Source organism: Salvelinus fontinalis, chromosome 31 (genome assembly GCF_029448725.1).
Source record: "Salvelinus fontinalis isolate EN_2023a chromosome 31, ASM2944872v1, whole genome shotgun sequence".
Lineage (NCBI taxonomy): Eukaryota > Metazoa > Chordata > Actinopteri > Salmoniformes > Salmonidae > Salvelinus > Salvelinus fontinalis.
The window spans coordinates 20,210,953-20,234,227 of record NC_074695.1 but is presented as its reverse complement, the minus strand read 5'-3'; the positions used below and the strand labels follow the sequence as shown (position 1 = coordinate 20,234,227).

Sequence of the window (23,275 nt, the reverse complement as noted above, 5' to 3'; positions counted from 1 at the left end):
CAATCGCTTTCAGTAAAAAGAAAGCGACTAAATTACCACCTTATCGACCGGGAAGGGATTGTGCGATAGATCTCCAGGTAGACGCTGCACTTCCCAAGAGTCACGTGTACCCATTGTCCCAAGAGGAGACGGTGGCTATGGAGACATATGTCACTGAGTCTCTGGGACAGGGGTATATTCGGTCCTCCATCTCACCCGCCTCCTCGAGTTTCTTTTTTGTGAAGAGAAAGGAGGGAGGTTTGCGTCCGTGTATTGATTATAGAGGTCTAAATGCCATCGCCGTGGGGTTTAGTTACCCACTACCTCTCATTGCTACGGCAATGGAATCATTTCACGGAGCGCAGTTCTTCACAAAATTGGATCTCAGGAGCGCGTATAGTCTGGTGCATATTCGGAAAGGAGACGAGTGGAAAACCGCATTTAGTACCACATCGGGCCATTATGAGTACTGCGTCATGCCGTATGGGTTAAAGAATGCTCCAGCCGTTTTCCAATCCTTTGTAGACGATATTCTCAGGGACCTGCACGGGCAGGGAGTGGTTGTTTATATCGATGACATTCTGATCTACTCAGCCACTTACGCCGCGCATGTGTCTCTGGTACGCAAGGTGCTTGGTAGACTGCTGGAGCATGACCTATATGTCAAGGCTGAGAAGTGTGTGTTCTCCAAACGAGCCGTCTCTTTTCTGGGTTATCGCATTTCCACCTCGGGCGTGGTGGTAGGGAGTGACCGCATTAAGGCCGTGCGTAATTGGCCGACTCTGACCACGGTAAAGGAGGTGCAGCGGTTTTTGGGTTTTGCCAACTACTACCGGAGGTTTATCCGGGGTTTTGGCCAGGTGGCAGCTCCTATTACCTCACTGCTGAAGGGGGGTCCGGTGCGTTTGCAGTGGTCAGCAAAAGCGGACGGAGCTTTCAACAGGTTGAAGGCGCTGTTCACGGATGCGCCCGTGTTGGCACATCCGGATCCCTCTCTAGCATTCATAGTGGAGGTGGACGCGTCCGAGGCTGGGGTAGGTGCCGTGCTATCACAGCGCTCTGGTACGCCACCAAAACTCCACCCCTGTGCTTTCTTCTCGAAGAAACTCAGCCCAGCGGAGCGTAACTATGATGTGGGGGACCGGGAGTTGTTAGCAGTGGTCAGTGCCCTGAAGGTGTGGAGACACTGGCTTGAGGGGGCTAAGCACCCTTTTCTCATCTGGACCGACCACCAGAATCTGGAGTATATTCGGGCAGCTAGGAGACTGAATCCACGTCAAGCAAGGTGGGCCATGTTCTTTACCCGATTCCAGTTTACCTTAACGTATAGACCGGGCTCCCAGAATGTAAAGGCGGATGCACTGTCCCGTTTTTACGACTTGGACGATCGGCCCACCGAACCCACTCCCATCCTTCCCGCCTCTAGGCTGATAGCACCAGTGGTGTGGGAGGTGGACTCGGACATCGAGCGGGCGTTACGGACGGAACCCGCTCCTCCTCAGTGTCCGGTGGGGCGGAAATACGTGCCGCTTGGTGTTCGGGACAAATTGATTCGGTGGGCTCACGTTCTACCCTCCTCGGGTCACCCTGGGGTGAAGAGGACAGTGGGGAGCCTTCGGGGGAGGTATTGGTGGCCTACCTTGGCGAGAGACGTTAGGGTTTATGTTTCCTCCTGTTCGGTATGCGCCCAGAGTAAGGCTCCTAGGCACCTTCCTAGAGGGAAGTTACAACCCCTCCCCGTTCCACAACGGCCTTGGTCGCACCTGTCCGTAGATTTTCTGACCGATCTTCCCCCGTCTCAGGGGAACACTACGGTACTGGTGATTGTGGATCGGTTCTCTAAGTCCTGTCGTCTCCTCCCGTTGCCCGGTATTCCTACAGCCCTACAGACTGCGGAGGCATTATTCACCCACGTCTTCCGGCACTACGGGGTGCCGGAGGACATTGTTTCTGATCGGGGCCCCCAATTCACGTCCCGAGTATGGAGGGCGTTTATGGAGCGTTTGGGGGGTCTCGGTCAGCCTTACCTCCGGTTATCACCCTGAGAGTAATGGGCAGGTGGAGAGAGTGAACCAGGAGGTGGGTAGGTTTCTGCGGTCGTATTGCCAGGACCGGCCAGGGGAGTGGGCGAGATACATTCCCTGGGCCGAAATGGCCCAGAACTCACTACGCCACTCCTCTACTAACGTGTCCCCCTTTCAGTGTGTATTGGGGTACCAGCCGGTCCTGGCACCATGGCATCCGAGCCAGACCAAGGCTCCTGCGGTGGAGGAATGGGTGCAGCGCTCCAAGGAGACATGGAGAGCCGTCCAGGAATCACTTCAACAAGCTAGTGGACGGCAGAAGAGGAGTGCTGACCGCCACCGCAGTGAGGCCCCCGTGTTTGTACCGGGGGACAGGGTCTGGCTCTCGACCCGAAACCTGCCCCTCCACTTGCCCTGCCGGAAGCTGGGTCCGCAGTGTGGAGGGCCCTTCAAAGTCCTGAGGAGAATAAACGAGGTGTGTTATCGATTACAACTCCCTTCCTATTATCGTATTAACCCCTCGTTTCATGTGTCTCTCCTCAGGCCAGTGGTAGCTGGTCCCCTGCAGGACGGTGAGGTACCGGAGGTCCCTCCTCCCCCTCTGGACATCGAGGGGACCCCGGCGTACAAGATACGGGTCATTCTGGACTCGAGACGCCGGGTGAGGGGCCTGCAGTACCTCGTGGACTGGGAGGGGTACGGTCCGGAGGAGAGGTGCTGGGTACCGGTGGGGGACATTTTGGATCCGTCTATGCTGAGGGATTTCCATCGCCTCCATCCGGATCGCCCTGCACCTCGTCCTCCGGGTCGACCTCGAGGCCGGTGTCGGCGCGCTGCGGGAGCCGCGCGTCAGAGGGGGGGTCCTGTCACGACTTCGACCGAGGCAGGCTCTCTTTCCCGTTCGGGTGGCGTTCGGCGGTCGTCGTCACCGGCCTATTAGCTGCCACTGATCCTTTTCTCCCCCTCCCTATGTGTTTATTGGGCGCACCTGTTTTGTATGAGGGTTAATTAGTTGGGTTTATTTAATCAGCCGGCATTCACGTTTCTTTGTGCGGGATTGTTTGTATGTAAGTTGGTGTCGGTTTTGTGATTCATGTTTCTGGACATTATTCATTCCCCACGTGTCTGGGGTAGTTTATTAGTGTACACCCAGTGTGTTAGTAGGGTGGCCTAATTTGTCCGTGTTCTATTAAAGAGCATTTGTTTTGCAATTGCTGCTCCTGCGCTTTTTTCTTCACACTCCGACACCCAGGCCTTACACACAGAGACAGGAAACAATCACCCACAAAATCCCAACACAAAACAAGCCTCCTATATATATGATTCTCAATCAGGGACAACGATTGACAGCTGCCTCTGATTGAGAACCATATTAGGCTGGACACAAAAACAGACAAACTAGACACACAACATAGATTTCCCACCCAGCTCACGTCCTGACCAACATTAAACAAGCAAAACACATAAGAACTCTGGTCAAGACATTACAATTGGTTTCATTAACCAAATTTTTAAGGCTACATATAATAATATGGGCTATTTTAGCCCTTTCCTGTGTAGCTGATCAGATAGACAAAATATGGAAAAGAACAAACAAGAGAAAAAAACAATAGCATAATTCAGAAGTCCATCAACCAGTTGGTATGTGTAAGTGGCTTGGCTCTCTCATCCTGTCCAAGCTTTTGGGAGGGAGGGTAGACAATGAGCCTGCCATAGCGGATGTAAGCAATGTCCCCATGTGCTCTGGCAGCTTTCATGGCTGGGATAAGTCTTTTCCTCTTCTGGCGCACAGCTTAAGGATAGTCCTCGTTGAGGAAGATGTACGTTCCTCTCAAGTTCTTGGCTCTTTCCAGAACAGCTACCTTATCCTTGAACCTCAGGAACTTGATCACTATCAGCCTGGGCCTGTCACCTGGGCCGGTGGTGAGTTTTCCAGTACTGTGGGATCGTTTCACCTCAATCTTCCTGTGGTCCGTCTTCAGTTTCTCAGTGATCATTCCGTTCACATTGTCCTCCCCTTCTGACATTTTCTGACTCTACAAGAAGTTGGGGAAACAAACACATAAAAATAAAAGCGGTACAGTTAGAGAATTATTCTGAATTAGGTCCGTCAACAACGATGTTGTTCCGCCTTGATTGTCCCTTGAGATAATCTGATTTCTCCATTATCATGGATTCACATACTGAACTGATGTCCTCTCTCAATGACTTACCGATTGCTGTCATCTTTCTGTTGTCCTGTTTAAACTCACATAGACAATTGTAACCTCTGTAGAATTCAGCATCCAGAAACACCTGTTGTGTTCTGCTTCGGCTCATATTCTCTCCACTCTGCATTAACAACTCACTGTGACCATTAGCTTTCTGCTGTAGATGCAGATAGTGCATTCAACTGGTAGACAAAAAAAGTTGTATTGTCACATACACAGGATAGACTAGACTTGGGCATAAGCGAAATACCTAATAACAATTGAATGTGTGCACAAGATATTAACATTACAATGTATTGCATGGAATATATTATGTTTACCTTTCAAAGACGGTATCCTCTGCAATAATTTTCTTTGTTAATGTGAATTGTGTTTCATCAAGAAGTTACTTTGTGTGACATTTTGTTCCTGCAATGTAGGCTGATAATGGTTAGCATTTCAATCTTACAAAAAATATATAAAAGAAGAACATACTGTAAGTCAATTCTCTAATGCAAAATGTCATCTTAATTCATCATGGTTTATAACAGAAATAAAATGGACATCGGAAAAAGTAAGTAAGAAACACAAAAGCTTTCTCCTCTTTAAAAGTACCTAAGCTCTTAGAGTTAAAGTGCGAAACTGAAGTATTTTTGTTCCATTCATTTGTCGCTGGATAGTTAAATTCCACTCATGAAAGAATGGCATGAGATGCACTTTTACATAACCTTCTACGTTTGTGAAATGCAAATTTTCTATCGCCTTAATTCAACAAATAAATGTTCCACCTCACACCTTAATATATTAAATAGCAATTCTTAAAATCCAAATGTTGTTTACACATATTGTATGAAAACCCTTTTCACCCCTCTACCATCTAAAAATACTTTCCAAAATGTAGTTGCAATTCATAGACAGTAGCAGTGTTAGTCACACATGATTATGGAATGGTGTGTGTACTGCATTCTGTGTGTGTACTGTATATTTCAGGATTATCCTAAAGATAATTATGTGAGATAGTAACACCTGCCTGTGCCCTGCATTTATTTGTTGTTGGAGTTTTGGTTAGTCACACAGTCGGTTTGACTTCTATTACTATGGTACCTGGTCTGTACCTCTAAATCCAAATAGGAAATTTGTATCTGATAAGATCTTACTCCGATCTTCTGTTATGCAAGAAACTATTATTCTCAATTTTGCAGCATAGGGTGACAATTAATATTCTTGTTGCTATCACGAGCCCAGCAGTTTGTATTTGTATGTCAGACCTATTCTTTGCACAATCAATTCAATTACACAGTGCAGTTAGATTAACAAGAATTTAAGCTTTCTGCCAATATCCGATATGTCTATGTCCTGGGAAATTTTCTTGTTACTTACAACCTCATGCTAATCGCATTAGCCTATGTTAGCTCAACCGTTCCGTGGGGGACCCACCGATCCTGTAGAGGTTTTAACCTGTCTAGGATCAGCGTGGCGCTAGCGGCACCCCCCCCCCCCCCCCACTGAAAAACCAGTGCCGCGAAATTCAAAAAAAATATTTTTTTAAAATATTTAACTTTCACACATTAAAGTCCAATACAGCTAATGAAAGACACAGATCTTATGAATCCAGTCAACATTTCCGATTTTTAAAATGTTTTACAGGGAAGACACAATATGTAAAGATGTACATCTATTACCTAAAAACACATTAGCATATTCCACCATCTTTTATTTGTCCACCAACACCAGTAGCCATCACCAATTCGGCTAAACTAAGATATTTATAGCCCCTAACCAACAAAAAAACTCATTAGATGACAGTCTGATAACATATTTATGGTATGGGATAGGTTTTGTTAGAAAAAAGTGCATATTTCAGGTATATGGCATAGTTTACAATTGCACCCACCATCACAAATGGACTAGAATAATTACAATGAGCAACGTGTTTACCTAACTACTAATCATCAAACATTTCGTAAAAATACACAGCATACACGAATCGAAAGACACAGATCCTGTGAATACAGACAATATTTCAGATTTTCTAAGTGTCTTACAGCGAAAACACAATAAATCGTTATATTAGCTTAGCACATAGCAATTAGCAGCCCAGCATTGATTCTAGCCAAAGTGAGCGATAAAAGTCAACATCGCCAAAAGATATTAATTTTTTCACTAACCTTCTCAGAATTCTTCCGATGACACTCCTGTAACATCACATTACAACATGCATATACAGTTTGATCGAAAATGTTTATATTTAGCCACCAAAATCATGGTTAGACAATGTGAAATGTAGACAAGCTGGTAAAGAAAACGTCCTTGCGCCACTTAGACAGTGATCTACTCTTATACATAAATACTCATAAACGTGACTAAAAAATATAGGGTGGACAGGGATTGATAGACAATTTAATTCTTAATACAATTGCGTTATTACATTTTTTAATTTATCCTTACTTTTCAATACAGTTTGCGCCAAGCGAAGCTACGTCAAAAAACATGGCGTCCTAAGCCACTAAAATGTTTCGACAGAAACACGATTTATCATAATAAAAATGTCCTACCTTGAGCTGTTCTTCCATCAGTATCTTGGGCAAAGGATCCTTTCTTGGGAGCAATCGTCTTTTGGTGGAAAGCTGTCCTCTTGCCATGTGGAAATGTCAACTACGTTCGGGATGAACTGAAAAGCGTTTCCAACTTTTCACATCGTTGCAAAAATAAATGTCCCAAAATCGCACTAAACGGATATAAATTGCTATAAAACGCTTTAAATTAACTACTTTGTGATGTTTGTAACTCCTATAACGAGTGAAAAGATGACCGGAGAAATATAACAGGCTAAACTAACGCTTGGAACAGGAGAGGGTCGGTGTCTTCCACGCGCGTTACGCAGCAAGAAAAGACTTGCTAGCTAAAGGTTTTTTTCATTTGTAGGGCCTGTGAACGAGCAATCGAGCCCGTTGGAATCGTCATCACGTAAAGGCATCCAGGGGAAGACGTAAGAAGTGTCCGTATAGTCATAGCAACGACAGAGCCCTTTTAAATGACTTCAGAAAAGTGGCCAACGTTTCTCAAATCTGACTCCATGTCAGGGAAATTGCTGTAGAATGGGCTCTGTTCCACTTAGAGACAAAATTTCAACTCCTATAGAAACTATAGACTGTTTTCTATCCAATAATAATAATAATATGCATATTGTACGATCAAGGATTTTGTGGGAAGCCGTTTAAAAAATTAGCCACATTAGCATAAATAGTCTAAACAGCGCCCCCATCCCCAACAGGTTAAGTAACCGTCTGTTGTAACCATACCAAAGGTAACATATCATACAAATTAGAGTTCTCAGATTTACATTTACTATGTTATGTCTAGTCTGAGACCAGGCTGCAGTGAGAGGTTGCCGTGTGGTCCCGTGTGGCTCAGTTGGTAGAGCATGGCGCTTGCAACGCCAGGCTTGTGGGTTCAATTCCCACGGGGGGACCAGGGTTCAATTCCCACGGGGGGACCAGGATGAATATGTATGAGCTTTCCAATTTGTAAGTCGCTCTGGATAAGAGCGTCTGCTAAATGACTAAAATGTAAATGTTGCCCCCTTCAAAACCTGATTTGCGTTATTTGCATTCTGCTATATTAAGGCTTGAGGAGGTCACACTGGTGTGCTATGGGAAGTTACTTTGTAAAATTGAGCATATGGTTGGATGTTGTATCAGACACGCACCTTGCTAAGTGGATTTGTTTTTCCAGAGGGCTGCTCTGTCTCCCCACTACATCCCCTCCTCACCTTCCTCCTTACTTTACTAGCAGACCTGGAAATTCTGTGTTGTTGAGAGAGATTGCAAACAAAATCTAATACCTGTCTCATTTTTTTTTTATACAGCTGCCATTCTATGAATATCGTGCAGTGTGCACCATGTTTCTTAGATATATATAAGACACAATCGCTTGTGATAGGATGGTTAAATACTATGTAGTATGAATGATAACAAATAATATCTAATAATCTAAAAACCACAATGAAATGCATATGATGAAAATATAATTACTTTTGCAATGTAGAACAAGTCAATCTACTTGTTTACTTCAAAATACAAGCCTATCATTCAAAATAAATGTGTGCTATTGACATTTTGTCACGTATCTAGTCTGACTGCAAATTTACTTGAAAACCAAAAAGGATTTCGCCTGGGTTTACTCAACTCTCATAAGCTCATGAATCAGACAAAACAAGAGAGTTTGATTCAGATAAAAAGAGAGAGTGAGTATGCAGTTGGATTAGAGTGAAATGACTTCTCCTGAACCAACATCTTTGTCTTTCAGCTGATTAACCAGAAGATCAGGATGTGCACGCAGTTGTACAGCTCCAGGTCGTTCGTCTCCGTGCTGGAGTACCTGCTGGCCATCGGCAATTACCTCAACGAGAACGCAGGGAAGGGAAAGGCCAAGGGATTCCGCCTCTCCTCCTTAACTAAAGTAGGTGCTCCTCTCCTCTGCTGTCACCTGACCTTTGGTGGAGTGTCTACCACTAGGCTAATAAAACTTCTCATTGATATACACAGACAGATCTCCCACCTTCTCTCTCCTTTCAATTTCTCCTCCTATCCATCCTCTGCCTGGTCAGCTGAGTCCAACTCAGGTTGGGTCATTACCCCTAGTGTGTCTAACTCTGACACACAGGTAATTGTATCACCGCCTGGCTTCACAAATCAAATGGAACTTCTTGCCATGGCGCAGACGCTGGGCTGGTGGACATTGGACAAGTTGACCCTACAACCCTACAATTCACAGTGGGCAATGGCAGTCACTACTTCTTTCACCTTACTGGTCCTTGTCTTTAAATCTCAATATTGGTAGTCTTAGACTAGTCTTGTTTTGGATTAGACTCCTTGTTTATTAGATACATGGCTTTTTTATACATTTATCTGGGATCATTTTAGATCTCTCTGAACTATTAGAATAGGTCTTTCAGCGTAGTAGACGACTCCTTGGCAGTTTCTATAGATTGCCGCTGCTGTGCTGTACTGGTCCCCTGATGGGAAGATTTAATGGCACTTTGCCCCAGATTTAAAATGCTTCCTCTCTATCTAATAAGACTGGAGTCTCTTACTCCCAACGCCTCACATAGAAGGTTTGAAGGTGAAACAGAGAGGGCTAAATTGTTTGCACTGTGAGGGGACTCTGTGTTTTCAAATAAATGGCTGGACCTGGAAGTTGATACAGTAACTATAAGGTAAGAGAAAGCCATAGAGGTTGTTGTTAATCTTCAAGTTGATGCTGCGTGCATCTCTTCTAGACTGGTCCTCAGGGAAGTGCCCTGGACCTCAAATTGGTAAACAACGTAACCTAGAAAAGACTATGGAATAAATCCCATCACAGGATTAGAGAGAGAGAGATGTCCGCTTTGCATTTCAATTAAGACAGAAGGCATAAGCCACTGTGGTGCAGCAAGGCTTGCATTTTAGAAAGATCATTAACATTTTATATAAATAGGTTGAATATGGATGCATTTTTATTGATTTATTGTCACTCATTTTCAGGAAACTTAACACTCCTCAAGTATTTTTTTATTCACAGAAAAAGCTCCCCACTGTCTAAGTAAGGACACAACGTATTACGGCTCTAGTAAAGGTGATAATAACTCTGCATGTAATATGGAAGCTTTTATGATGTAATGTTTTTGTTATGATGTGATGCTTTTTGTTTTGATTTGTTTTCAAATCAAATTGATAACAAACACACAGCCATACCTGAGTAACACAAGCATTAGCATTACCTTAAACAATCAGTTGACCTCGTCTTAACGCAAAAATGTAAGAGTCAAGGAAAACCTTGGATTGTTGATACATGCATCCAATAATACAAAGCAACATGCCTCAATATTATCACAGAGAGAAATGCATTTTTTTGTGTTTAGGTTAACAGAAACGGTACATTGAGATCCTACTGTTTGAGTAGCCTTGGGGCAAGGCACTTACATCTGTACACGCAGCACACAAAAATGTGTGCATTCTTTTGCTCTGCTGTGCATCTCAAGGCCTGGTAGGAACAGTAGTTGTGTGGCTCAGCCAGGACTCTGTGGCATAGGACTGCTGCAGGTGAACCAGCATGGCTGATCTCTCCTATTTCATTTTCTGGTGAAGGTCTCTGTGTAGATCGAAACAGCACAGTATGACTTGGTGCCGACAGACAGGGTCGCCTCGCTTCTAGTCCTTAGAAAACTATGCAGTATTTAGTTTTTGTATGTATTATTTCTTACATTGTTGGCTCAGAAAATCTTAAGTGTTATTACATACAGCCGGGAAGAACTATTGGATATCAGAGCGACGTCAACTTACCAACATTATGACCAGGAATATGACTTTCTCGAAGCAGATCCTTTGTTTGCACCACCACCCAGGGCATTTGATCTGATTCCAGAGGCCGACCCAAAACAACCTCGCCGCAGAAGACCTTCTGACCTTCTGGTCAGACTTCGGAGTCGTGCACACCACCCACTGCTTCCGAGTATATTACTCGCCAATGTCCAGTCACTAGTTAACAAGGTTGATGAAATTAGGGCAATGGTTGCTTTCCAGAGAGACATCAGGGATTGTAATATACTCTGTTTCACAGAAACATGGCTCTCGGGATATGTTGTCGGAGTCGGTACAGCCACCAGGGTTCTTTATGCGTCACGCCGACAGAAATAAACATCTCTCTGGGAAGAAGAAGGGCGGGGGGTGTATGCTTCATGATTAACGACTCATGGTGTAATCGAAACAATATACAGGAACTCAGGTCCTTTTGTTCACCTGACGTAGAATTCCTCATAATCAAATGCCGACCATATTATCTCCCAAGAGAATTCTCGTCGGTTAACCTGTCTAGGCTGAGGGTGCCGCTAGCGGCACTCCCCCCCCACCCCCACTGAAAAGGCAGAGCCGCGAAATTCAAAAAAAATATTTTTTTTAAATATTTAACTTTCACACATTAAAGTCCAATACAACTAATGAAAGACACAGATCTTGTGAATCCAGCCAACATGTCCGATTTTTAAAATGTTTTACAGGGAAGACACAATATGTAAAGATGTAAATCTATTACCTAAAAACACATTAGCATAATCCACCATCTTTTATTTGTCCACCAACACCAGTAGCTATCACCAATTCGGCTAAACTAAGATATTTATAGCCTCTAACCAAGAAAAAAACTCATCAGATGACAGTCTGATAACATATTTATGGTATGGGATAGGTTTTGTTAGAAAAATGTGCATATTTCAGGTAGATGGCATAGGTTACAATTGCACCCACCGTCACAAATGGACTAGAATAACTACATAGAGCAACGTGTTTACCTACTTACTAATCATCAAACATTTCGTAAAAATACACAGCATACACTAATCGAAAGACACAGATCCTGTGAATACAGACAATATTTCAGATTTTCTAAGTGTCTTACAGCGAAAACACAATAAATCGTTATATTAGCATAGCACATAGCACATAGCAGCCCAGCATTAATTCTAGCCAAAGTGAGCGATAACGTCAACATCGCCAAAACATATTATTTTTTTCACTAACCTTCTCAGAATTCTTCAGATGACACCCCTGTAACATCACATTACAACATACATATACAGTTTGTTCGAAAATGTGCATATTTAGCCACCAAAATCATGGTTAGACAATGTGAAATGTAGCCCAGCTGGTGAGAAAATGTCCGTGCGCCATATTAGACAGTGATCTACTCTTATACATAAATACTCATAAACGTGACTAAAAAATATAGGGTGGACATCGATTGATAGACAATTTAATTCTTAATACAATCGCGGAATTACATTTTTTAAATTATCCTTCTTTTTCAATACAGTTTGCGCCAATCGAAGCTACGTCAAAAAACATGGCGTCCTAAGCCACTAACATTTTTCGACAGAAACACGATTTATCATAATAAAAATGTCCTACTTTGAGCTGTTCTTCCATCAGTATCTTGGGCAAAGGATCCTTTCTTGGGTCTAATCGTCTTTTGGTGGAAAGCTGTCCTCTTGCCATGTGGAAATGCCAACTGCGTTCGGGATGAACTGGAAGCGTGCCCAGCGATTCACAGCGTTTCAGAAATAAATGTCCCAAAATCGCACTAAACGGATATAAATTGCTATAAAACGCTTTAAATTAACTACCTTATGATGTTTTTAACTCCTATAACGAGTAGAAACATGACCAGAGTAATATTGCTCCCTCCACTAATGCTTGGAACAAGTGCGGGTCGATGTCCTCCAGGCGCATGACGCAGCAAGAAAAGAGTGACTAGCTACAGGGTTTTTTAATTTGTAGTGCCTGTGAACGCGCAATCGACCCCATTCAAATCGTCATCACGTAAAGGCATCCAGGGGAAGACGTAAGCAGTGTCCGTATACTCATAGCAATAACTGTGGCCTTTTAACTGACTCCAGATCAGGGGCCAACATTTCTGAAATCTGACTCCATGTCAGGGAAATTGCTGTAGAATGGGTTCTGTTCCACTTAGAGACAAAATTTCAACTCCTATAGAAACTATAGACTGTTTTCTATCCAATAATAATAATAATATGCATATTGTACGATCAAGAATTTTGTGGGAAGCCGTTTCAAAAATTACACGATTAGCATAAATAGTTACAACAGCGCCCCCAGCCTCAACAGGTTAATGTCACAGCCGTATATGTCCCCACTTTTGCCGATACCATGATGGTCCTCAAGGAACTTCACTGGACTCTATGCAAACTGGAAACCATATATCCTGAGGCTGCATTTATGGTAGCTGGGGATTTTAACAAAGCAAATTTGAGAACAAGGCTACCTAAATTCTATCAGCATATTGATTTTAGCACTCGTGCAGGGAATACACTGGATCACTGCTACTCTAACTTCCGCGATGCATATGAGGCCCTCCCCTGACCTCCTTTCAGCAAATCTGACTATGACTCCATTTTGCTCCTCCCGTCCTATAGGCAGAAACTCAAACAGGATGTACCTGTGACAAGAACTATTTAACGCTGGTCTGACCAATCAGAATCCACGCTTCAAGATTGTTTCGATCACACAGACTGGGAAATGTTCCGGGTAGCCTCAAAGAATAATATCCATTTATACTCTGAATCGGTGAGTGAGTTTATAAAGAAGTGCATTGGAGACGTTGTACCCACGTGACTATTAAAACCTACCCTAACCAGGGACCGTGGATAGATGGCGGAATTTGCGCAAAACTGAAAGCACTAACCACCGTATTTAACCATGGAAAGATGACTGGGAATATGGTTGAATACAAACAGTGTAGTTATTCCCTCCGAAAGGCAATCAAACAAGTGAAATGTTGGTAAAGGGACAAAGTGGAGTCACAATTCAATGGCTCAGACATAAGACGTACGTGGCAGGGTCTACAGGCAATCACAGACTCCAAAAAGAAAGCCAGCCACGTCATGGACACCGATGTCTTACTTCCAAGACAAACTAAAAACCTTCTTTGCCCGCTTTGAGAATAATACAGTGTCACCGATGTGGCCCGCTACCAAGGCCTGCGAGCTCTACTTCTCCATGGCCGACGTGAGTAAGACATTTCAACGTGTTAACCATCGCAATGCTGCCGGCCTAGACGGCATCCCTAGCCACGTCCTCAGAGCATACGCAGACCAGCTGGCTGGTGTGTTTACGGACATATTCAATCTCTCTCTATCCCAGTCTGCTGTCCCCACATGCTTCAAGATGACCACCATTGTTCTTGTACCCAAGAAGGCAAAGGTAACTGAACTAAATGACTATCGCCCCGTAGCACTCATTCTGTCATCATGAAGTGTTTTGAGAGACTAGTCAAGGATCATATCACCTGCACCTTACCTGCCACCCCAGACCCACTTCATTTTGCATACCGCCCCATACCGCCGGTCCACAGACAATGCAATCGCCGTCACACTGCATACTCCCCTATCCCATCTGGACTAGAGAAATACCTATGTAGAAATGCTGTTCATTGACTACAGCTCAGCATTCAACACCATAGTACCCTCCAAGCTCATCATTAAGCTTGAGGCCCTGGGTCTCAACCCCGCCCTGTGCAATTGGGTCCTGGACTTCCTGACGGGCCACCCCCAGGTGGTGAAGTTAGGAAACAACATCTCCACTTCACTGATCCTCAACACTGGGGCCCGACAAGGGTGCATGCTCAGCCCCCTCCTGTACTCCCAGTTCACCCATGACTGCATGGTCATGCATGCCTCTAACTCAATCACCCAACTTTCCAGACGACACAACAGTAGTAGGCTTGATCACCAACAATGGCGAGACAGCCTATAGGGAGGAGGTGAGGGCACTTGGAATGTGGTGTCATGAAAACAAACTCTCAATCAAAGTCAACAAAACAAAGGAGATGATCGTGGACTTCAGGAAATAGCAGAGCGAGTACCCCCTATCCACATCGACAAGACAGCAGTGAAGAAGGTGGAAAGTTTTAAGTTCCTACACATCACGTTCATACACATCACGGACAAACTGAAAACGTCCACCCACACAGACAATGTGGTGAAGAAGGCGCAACAACGCCTCTTCAACCTCAAGAGGCTGAAAAAATGTGGCTTGTCACCTAAAACCCTCACAGACTTTTACAGATGCACATTTGAGAGCATCCTATCAGGCTGCATCACCTCCTTTGTATGGCAACTGCACCACCCACAACCGTAAGGCTCTCCAGAAGGTGGTGCGGTCTGCACAACGCATCACCGGGGGCAAACTACCTGCCCTCCAGGACACCTACAGCGCCTGAGGTCATTAAGGACAACAACAAAGATCATCAAGGACAACAACCACCCAAGCCACTGCCTGACCCCCCGCTACCATGCAGATGGCAAGGTCAGTACAGGTGCATCAAAGCTGGGACCGAGAGACTGAAACATAGCTTCTATTTCAAGGCCATCAGACTGTTAAACAACCGTCACTAACACAGAAAGGCTGCTGCCTACATACAGACTTGAATTAATTGGCCACTTTAATAAATGGATCACTAGTCACTTTAATAATGCCTCTTAAATAATGTTTATATATCTTTCATTACTCATTCCATATGTGTATATACTGTATTTTTATACCATCTATTTCATCTTGCCTATTGCCGCTCAGTCATCACTCATCCATATATTTATATGTATATATTCTTATTCCATCCCTTTACTTAGATTTGTGTGTATTTGGTAGTTGTTGTTGAATTGTTAGATTACTTGTTAGATACTACTGCACTGTCAGAACTAGAAGCACAAGCATTTCACTACACTCGCAATAACATCTGCTAACCATGTGTATGTGACCAATAAAATTAATATTTGATTTATCGTAAACTGTTTTTGTAATGGAGAACATGTCGCACCCCACCTTCCAATGTCCCTCTTCAACCCCACAGATCTCCCAGCTCCGTGGGATAGACAGGAAGTTCACCTTGATGCATGCCCTTGTGGAGCAGATCATGTTGCACGAACCCGGCTTGGCCACTTTTCCACAAGAGTTGACGGAATTCGAAACTGTCCCTGGGGGTAAGTAATCAAGATTTTGGTCAAAGCCCTGAAAACCTGTACTTTGTTTCAATTGGAGCAGTTTAGGTAAACCAGTTAGGTTTTCTCTCTGTGTTTCTGATCAGCTTCCATTAAAGGCCTCACTGCTGAAGTGGACGGTGAGTCTACCACGTTTCCAATCCTGTCCAATAATGTCTCTGTAAAAAACAGTTGTTGCTCTTTACAGTGTTGAGATCTAATTATAGTGACTGTATTTTTTATATACATATGAATGATATTATCTAAGATAGGATGATCTAGCTAGTTCAAAGAGATGACTGGTTTGATGGCGCAATTAAATGTAAAGTGTGAAGACATGTAGGCCTAATATCAGCTTCATGTATAGACATTTATGATTCCTTTTTGGCTGAAGAATTGTGTTGAATAGTTGCCATGGGTGCAGATCAGCCACTTGGCTTGATCCAGCAACAGAAAGGAGAAAATAGGGATTTAAAGTAGAGAGTATTTGCTTCAGTGATCAGGTATGATGGATGATGGACATGATGTGTCATCCCCTACAGTTCTCAAGAATGAGTTACAGAAGACCATTCAGTACAAGAAAACGTACAAGAGAAGAAACCAAGGCGATCAACACCCAAAGTTTTTCAAAGACCTGAAGGTAAGTTATTCTGATAGACATGTTCTTTCTTCTCAGTTCATATTTTCAGTTCTTTTTAGACAAACAGATATAAGATTAAGAGAAACACAAGAAAAACTTTGACACGCCGAATTAACATCAGTCAGTTGCATTTCACCATCACATTATATCGCTAATTCACAGTGCTTATCTCAAGATGGGCACATCATAGGGAAGTTCATTTCTATTTGCCCGGTATACTGAGTGTTGCTTCATATTGCATAATTTTTTTCTTATGGTGTCTGCTGTCAGTTTGCAGTGTAAGTTTTGTGATGTAACAAAAAAACAGAAGGTATTCTGATATTATACATCAAATAATGTTCTCCTTTCTCCCTCTCACCCCAGATGGCGATTGAGAAGTACAACACCGATCTCTCCCTGCTGACAAAGAGGTCTGAGGAGATGAAGAAACTCTACACTGACATATTGGTAATCCCTGAGTTATTATTTTAATATGTCTGTTGTGCTGCCCCTCCAGAGATAAATGGTTCCTCTAGTCCTGAAATGTCGAGATGGCCCTTTTCCATTGTTTCAGCTTATCTAACTTTCCACTGTGGAGGGTGAAATGGGGATTGAGGAGGATGTACACTACCGTTCAAAAGTTTGCGGTCACTTAGAAATGTCCTTGTTTTTGAAAGAAAAGCACATTTTTTGTCCATTAAAATAACATCAAATTGATCATAAATACAGTGTAGACATTGTTAATGTTGTAAATGACTATTGTAGCTGGAAACGGCATATTTTTTTATGGAATATCTACATAGGCATACAGAGGCCCATTATCAGCAACCATCACTCCTGTGTTCCAATGGCACGTTGTATTAGCTAATCCAAGTTTTTCATTTTAAAAGGCTAATTGATCATTAGAAACCCCTTTTGCAATTATGTTAGCACAGCTGAAAACTGCTGTTCTGATTTAAAGAAGCAATAAAACTGGCCTTCTTTATACTAGTTGAGTATCTGGAGCATCAGCATTTGTGGGTTCGATTACAGGCTCAAAATGGCCAGAAACAATGTCCTTTCTTCTGAAACTCGTCAGTATATTCTTGTTCTGAGAAATGAAGGCTATTCCATGCAAGAAATTGCCAGGAAACTGAAGATCTCGTACGACACTGTGAACTACTCCCTTCACAGAAGAGCGCAAACTGTCTCTAACCAGAATAGAAAGAGGAGTGGGAGGCCCCGGTGCACAACTGAGCAAGAGGACAAGTACATTAGAGTGTCTAGTTTGAGAAACAGATGCCTCACAAGTCCTCAACTGGCAGCTTCATTAAAAAGTACCGGCAAAGCACTACTCTCAACGTCAACAATGAAGAGGCGACTCCGGGATGCTGGCCTTCTAGGCAGAGTTGCAAACAAAAGCCATTTCTCAGTCTGGCCAATAAAAATAAAATATTAGGATGGGCAAAAGAACACAGACACTGGACAGAGGAACTCTACCTAGAAGGCCAGCATCCCGGAGTCGCCTCTTCACTGTTGACGTTGAGACTGGTGCTTTGCCGGTACATTTTAATGAAGCTGCCAGTTGAGGACTTCTGAGGCATCTGTTTCTCAAACTAGACACTCTAATTTACTTGTCATCTTGCTTAGTACACATACACTCTATTTCTGATCAAGTTGATGTTATTTTAATGGACAAAAACAAGGACATTTCTAACTAACCCCTAACTTTTGAACAGTAGTGTATATTTCAAAAAAATGTATCTTCAAGGTTACTTCTGCAGCAGATGCTTAAACTTGATATATAATAGTTGGCATAGACCACAGACTGTCCCTATTAATACTGTAATACAACAGGAGGGTATTGGAGTCTGTCCCTATTTTACATTTTAGTCATTTAGCAGACAATCTTATCCAGAGCGACTTACAGGAGCAATTAGTGCTAAGTAACTTGCTCAAGGGCACATCAACAGGTTTCACCTAGTCAGCTCGGAGATTCAAACCAGCAGCCTTTCGGTTACTGGCCCAACCTCTTAACCACAAAGCTACTACGACGCCCTATTAATACTGTAATACACAGGAGGGTATTAGAGTCTGTCCCTATTAATACTATAATACGTAGGAGGTTCTGTCCCTATTAATAATATAATACACAGGAGGGTATTAGAGTCTATCCCTATTAATACTATAATACGTAGGAGGGTATTAGAGTCTGTCCCTATTAATAATATAATACACAGGAGGGTATTAGTCTGTCCCTATTAATACTATAATATGCACGAGGGTATTAGAGTCTGTCCCTATTAATACTACAATAAGCAGGAGGATATTAGAGTCTGTCGCTATTAATAATGTATACACAGGAGGGTATTAGAGGCTATCCCTATTAATACTATAATACACTGGATGTTATTAGATATCTAACAGAAGTGGTTTGTCTCTCAGATTCAGTCATAGACAAGATGACGTAGAGTCACTTATTGATACAGATAAGAAGATGCTTAGGGATTTTTACCAACTTAGTACACCTTTATTTTAGTGTGGCATTAGCCTAGGTGCTGTTTCTGCCCAGTCAGAACAAAGTCAAACTCTTACAGAACAATGTATTTTTAAAGAAAGTAGCGGCCATTTTCCAACCTCCCCTATTTCCAGAAGGACAATCCATCATCACAAAGAGTCCATCTGACTCTGCTGTGTTCTGGGTTTGAGTTGTGAGCCTTGACAGAGTGACGGGTGAGCTTTGACAGGGTGAGGGGTGAGCATTGCCAGGAAATTGTGATATAGTAGGTTCCACAATTAAATTCCTGTGCACTCCAAACTTTATCCATCCCACCCTCTCGCACACACACGGACGCACTCACACACACAAATAATGATGTGCTACAGTCTGAGCCAGCAGAGGCATAGAGAGGAGAGAGACAGAGAGCGCGCGAGAGAGAGAGAGAGAGAGAGAGGGAGAGAGAGAAGACTGACCCTGACACAGCTTATATCTGTGACATTATCAGAACCTTCTCTCTGCTCCCCAGGGGAACAGAATTGCTGCAGTCAGACACGGAACCAATGGTAGTAGCCTATACTGCATGGTTAAATTGCTCTCCCAGTGTTACTGTAACTTGGGCATGTTTATTTAGTGTGAAATGCATCAAAATACTTAAATTAGGTTAAATTCAGAGTTCCATATGTGCTGTAGTGTTGTTGGCTTAGCTTTTCTGATTAGTGGTGTGGTCATATATACTGTAGCAGTTGAGTCGTGTTTGACTGATATTAGATGTTACTCTTGAGCCACTGTTTTAATGACATACCCTTTGTATTAGCTGACCCTGTAGTGAGTTAAGTGTAGCCATGGATTCATGCCATGGCCACCCGTCTGTCTCATTGAAGATATTTAAGTCCAATAATTGCTTCCATGCTCACGCAGTTTATCAGCTCATTATTATAAATGGAGTTTGCAATGAACTGGACTTAGGTTATGCTTCCCAATCGAACCAGGGACATCGGTTAACCCCAGGAATTAGACAAATGTATTATAACCTCTGAAAGAATGAAAGCAACTGAAGTGCTTTGGACTTGAGATGTCAAAAATAATAACTTGGGTCACTTGTCTTTTTTCTTGAAGGTTAAATTCGGAGAGCCGATGGATCAAGATTCTCAGGAGCTGTTTGGCTTGGTGTGCCAGTTTGTCAATGACTTCAAAGGGACACATGCTGAAATCAGATAACAATTTGCTGTCCTTGCGTGACTATCTATAAATCTTCAGCCAATCCAAACACAATTCAGTGCCTAATAGTTTGTGATTATGCACATACAAATACACGTTTATTTACTTCAAATTGTAAAGAGACCGGGACTTCTTAGAAATTGCACTGATCAGTGACGTATAACATTAATGGCAACCTTGAAACCTTTAAGCGTCTTTGGGTCTTTGAAAAGGGCTATATAAATCACATTATTATTAATATTATTATTGTTATTTGTGTGCACTAAGATGCCACACAAGCTGTGGTTTAATACTATGTTCAGGCAGCTAGACTTGGGGATTGCAATTTCAGTGGGAAAATATTAGTGTGTATAATGCTTTGCTGTAATTAAAAGGAATCTATATGGGATATATAACAGATACTGTATATTGTTTGAAGACAGTAGACTGATAGTTGGTCGGGATTTATTGTGACAAATTGTCTGAAATCGATTGAAAAAATTTATTGAATTGAAGTTATGAGACAGTAGGGGGAATCCCTACTGGTTTGAATGGTGTCAGCAATGTTGATCTTGTATTATTTTGAACTTAACAACATGAATTGGGATATTTAGTGTACTATATACTGTAGGTAGATACCATTTAACAGAACAAGGCTATGTCAATAACTTAATTTGGACTAAAATTCTGATAGAAACTTATAGTCCCAAGCGCTCTACTTTCTGTCCACAGCTGTCTGTCTGATGACAAGGGAACCGAATCACAAAGAACACACATATAGTGGCCTCGCCAGCTGAAAATCGTTCATCTGATTACCCATTTTTCTCTGAACGTGCAGACATTCTTGCCTTGGTCGGGGACACAGATTTTCTATTCCAGTACTCCAGTCAGGGATCCATGACCCTTCTCAGATTCTGGACAGCATCTGGTGCTTTTTGCCATCTGAAATTGATATTTTTTTCCCCTCGTTCTTCCCTCACTTGCAATTGGTGCAGCAGCAGCAAAATGGGTGCTGTTAGCAACTGCTTGAGAGAGAGAGAGAGAGAGATTACAGAAAATATTTGTTTAAATTTGGCTTTCATTCAGAAGATGACTTATTACTTCAATGATATTACATATTTACCAAAACTGGGTTATTTTTTTCTCATTTCTGAAACAAGTTTGATCTGATTTGATTAAGAGAAAAGATAGAAGAGCAGAGGCCGTTGACCAGGGGTAATGCTCCCGGCTTAGACACATGTCCACTCCTCTCCCCACTGGATGATTGGGTTCCATCCCCGCTCCAACCCTTTAATCTGTTTCTACCAACTGCCTGTAACCCCTCTGATTTCTTCCATGTCAAAATAAACAAAAAAGGCCATTCAAACTATACTAAACAAAATTTGAGAGAAATAAGCTTTCAATGCTTATGGAAAATGTCTGGGATCTTTTATTTCAGCTCATGAATCATTGGACCAACACTTTACATTGTCTTTATATTTTTGTTCAGTATATTTTCAGTATGAATGAGGTTGATGCACAGCAACTAAAGCTTGACCATGTTTCAGCGTGTGAGGACCTAGAAACCTACAGTCAAGGAAAATATTGTGTGATAGTTTCTCATAAATGATGCCCTATATTCCTCCTACCCATCTGTGCTTGCTATGCTACAATTTTATTTAATTGACTACACTTTTCCTGTCACATGCTTGATTCTTGAGGCATATATACTTTTCACTTAATACCCATGACTTCAAATACTAGCCATGTCAAGTGTGAAACTTCAAAGCTGGTTGTTTTTATGTAAAGCCCCGTTTATACCTGATGCTAACATGGATCCTTTGTCCTGATCTTGTTTATATTCTGATTTAAGCCCACATTTCCAGAAATGTGTCTACACATGGTATTAAAATGTGTCTGTTATCTGTCCACTGTGTCTGCATTGTGGCCAGATTTCCTGGTCCCTTCCTTTATGCAAATGATTTCACAGCTATTCTTTCAAAATAATGTTTATTCATTGTAAGACACTTATATTGATGTAATAAGCCAATGGTGCCACCTGTCAATGATTTTAGAGGGCAAAATATGTATGATTTAGATGGTTTCTCGGTCCAGATCTTGTAAGATATCCAGACACAATGCGTGCCTGACTACCTCCGGAGGTGGTCAGGAAGATCTGATCACAATCAGATCACAATGTGTCTTTTCATCATCTACACTTGATTAGGACAATGGATGCAAGTTAGAACCAGGTTTAAACTGGGTTTCTGATACAAATATGTATACGACTGTAACGGCTGTCTTTCGGTGAGTTATTAGACCAAGGCGCAGCGGGTGATGAATACATAATGCTTTAATGCAAGATGAAGACAGACACGAAATACACTTGACTAATTTACAAAATAACAAAACGAACTAGACAGACCTAAACTACGAACTTACATGAAACGAAGAACACATGAACAGGAACGACCGAACGAACGAGACGAGACAGTACCGTGTGGTGCAATAAACACAGACACAGCGACAATCACCCACAAACAAACAGTGAGAACAACCTACCTTAATATGACTCTCAATTAGAGGAAAACGCAAAACACCTGCCTCTAATTAAGAGCCATACCAGGCAACCCAAAACCAACATAGAAACAGAAAACATAGACTGCCCACCCAAAACTCACGCCCTGACCATCACACACATACAAAACAACAGAAAACAGGTCAGGAACGTGACAACGACACCTTGACTCCCACTATCACTCCATGTTATAAACAGCTATAGTAGGTGATGTGTTTAACCTACAGTTGAAGTCGGAAGTTTACATCCACCTTAGCTAAATACATTTAAACTTTCACAATTCCTGACATTTTAATCCTAGTAAAAATTCCCTGTCATAGGGGAGTTAGGATCACCACTTTATTTTAAGAATGTGAAATGTCAGAATAATAGTAGAGAGAATGATTTATTTCAGCTTTTGTTTCTTTCATCACATTCCCAGTGGGTCAGAAGTTTACATACACTCAATTAGTATTTGATAGCATTGACTTTAAATTGTTTAACTTGGGTCAAATGTTTTGGGTAGCCTTCCACAAGCTTCCCACAATAAGTTGAGTTAATTTTGGCCCATTCCTCCTGACAGAGCTGGTGCAACTGAGTCAGGTTTGTAGGCTTCCTTGCTCGCACATGCTTTTTCAGTTCTGCCCACACATTTTCTGTAGGATTGAGGTCAGGGCTTTGTGATGGCCACTCCAATACCTTGACTTTGTTGTCCTTAAGCT

General features: G+C 42.4%; 1 protein-coding gene across 1 annotated transcript in view; it reads left to right on the top strand.

Annotated features, from left to right (window-relative positions):
• Positions 1-21,942, top strand: part of LOC129829775 (uncharacterized) — a 43,804-nt gene extending 21,862 nt beyond the window's left edge. The window contains exons 8-13 of the mRNA XM_055891683.1: positions 8,501-8,653; positions 15,596-15,725; positions 15,830-15,862; positions 16,265-16,362; positions 16,726-16,809; positions 19,937-21,942. Coding sequence (XP_055747658.1) covers positions 8,501-8,653; positions 15,596-15,725; positions 15,830-15,862; positions 16,265-16,362; positions 16,726-16,809; positions 19,937-20,038 — 600 coding nt within the window. The 3' untranslated portion in view covers positions 20,039-21,942. The remainder of the gene's footprint in view (positions 1-8,500; positions 8,654-15,595; positions 15,726-15,829; positions 15,863-16,264; positions 16,363-16,725; positions 16,810-19,936) is intronic.
• Positions 21,943-23,275: the final 1,333 nt, after the last annotated feature.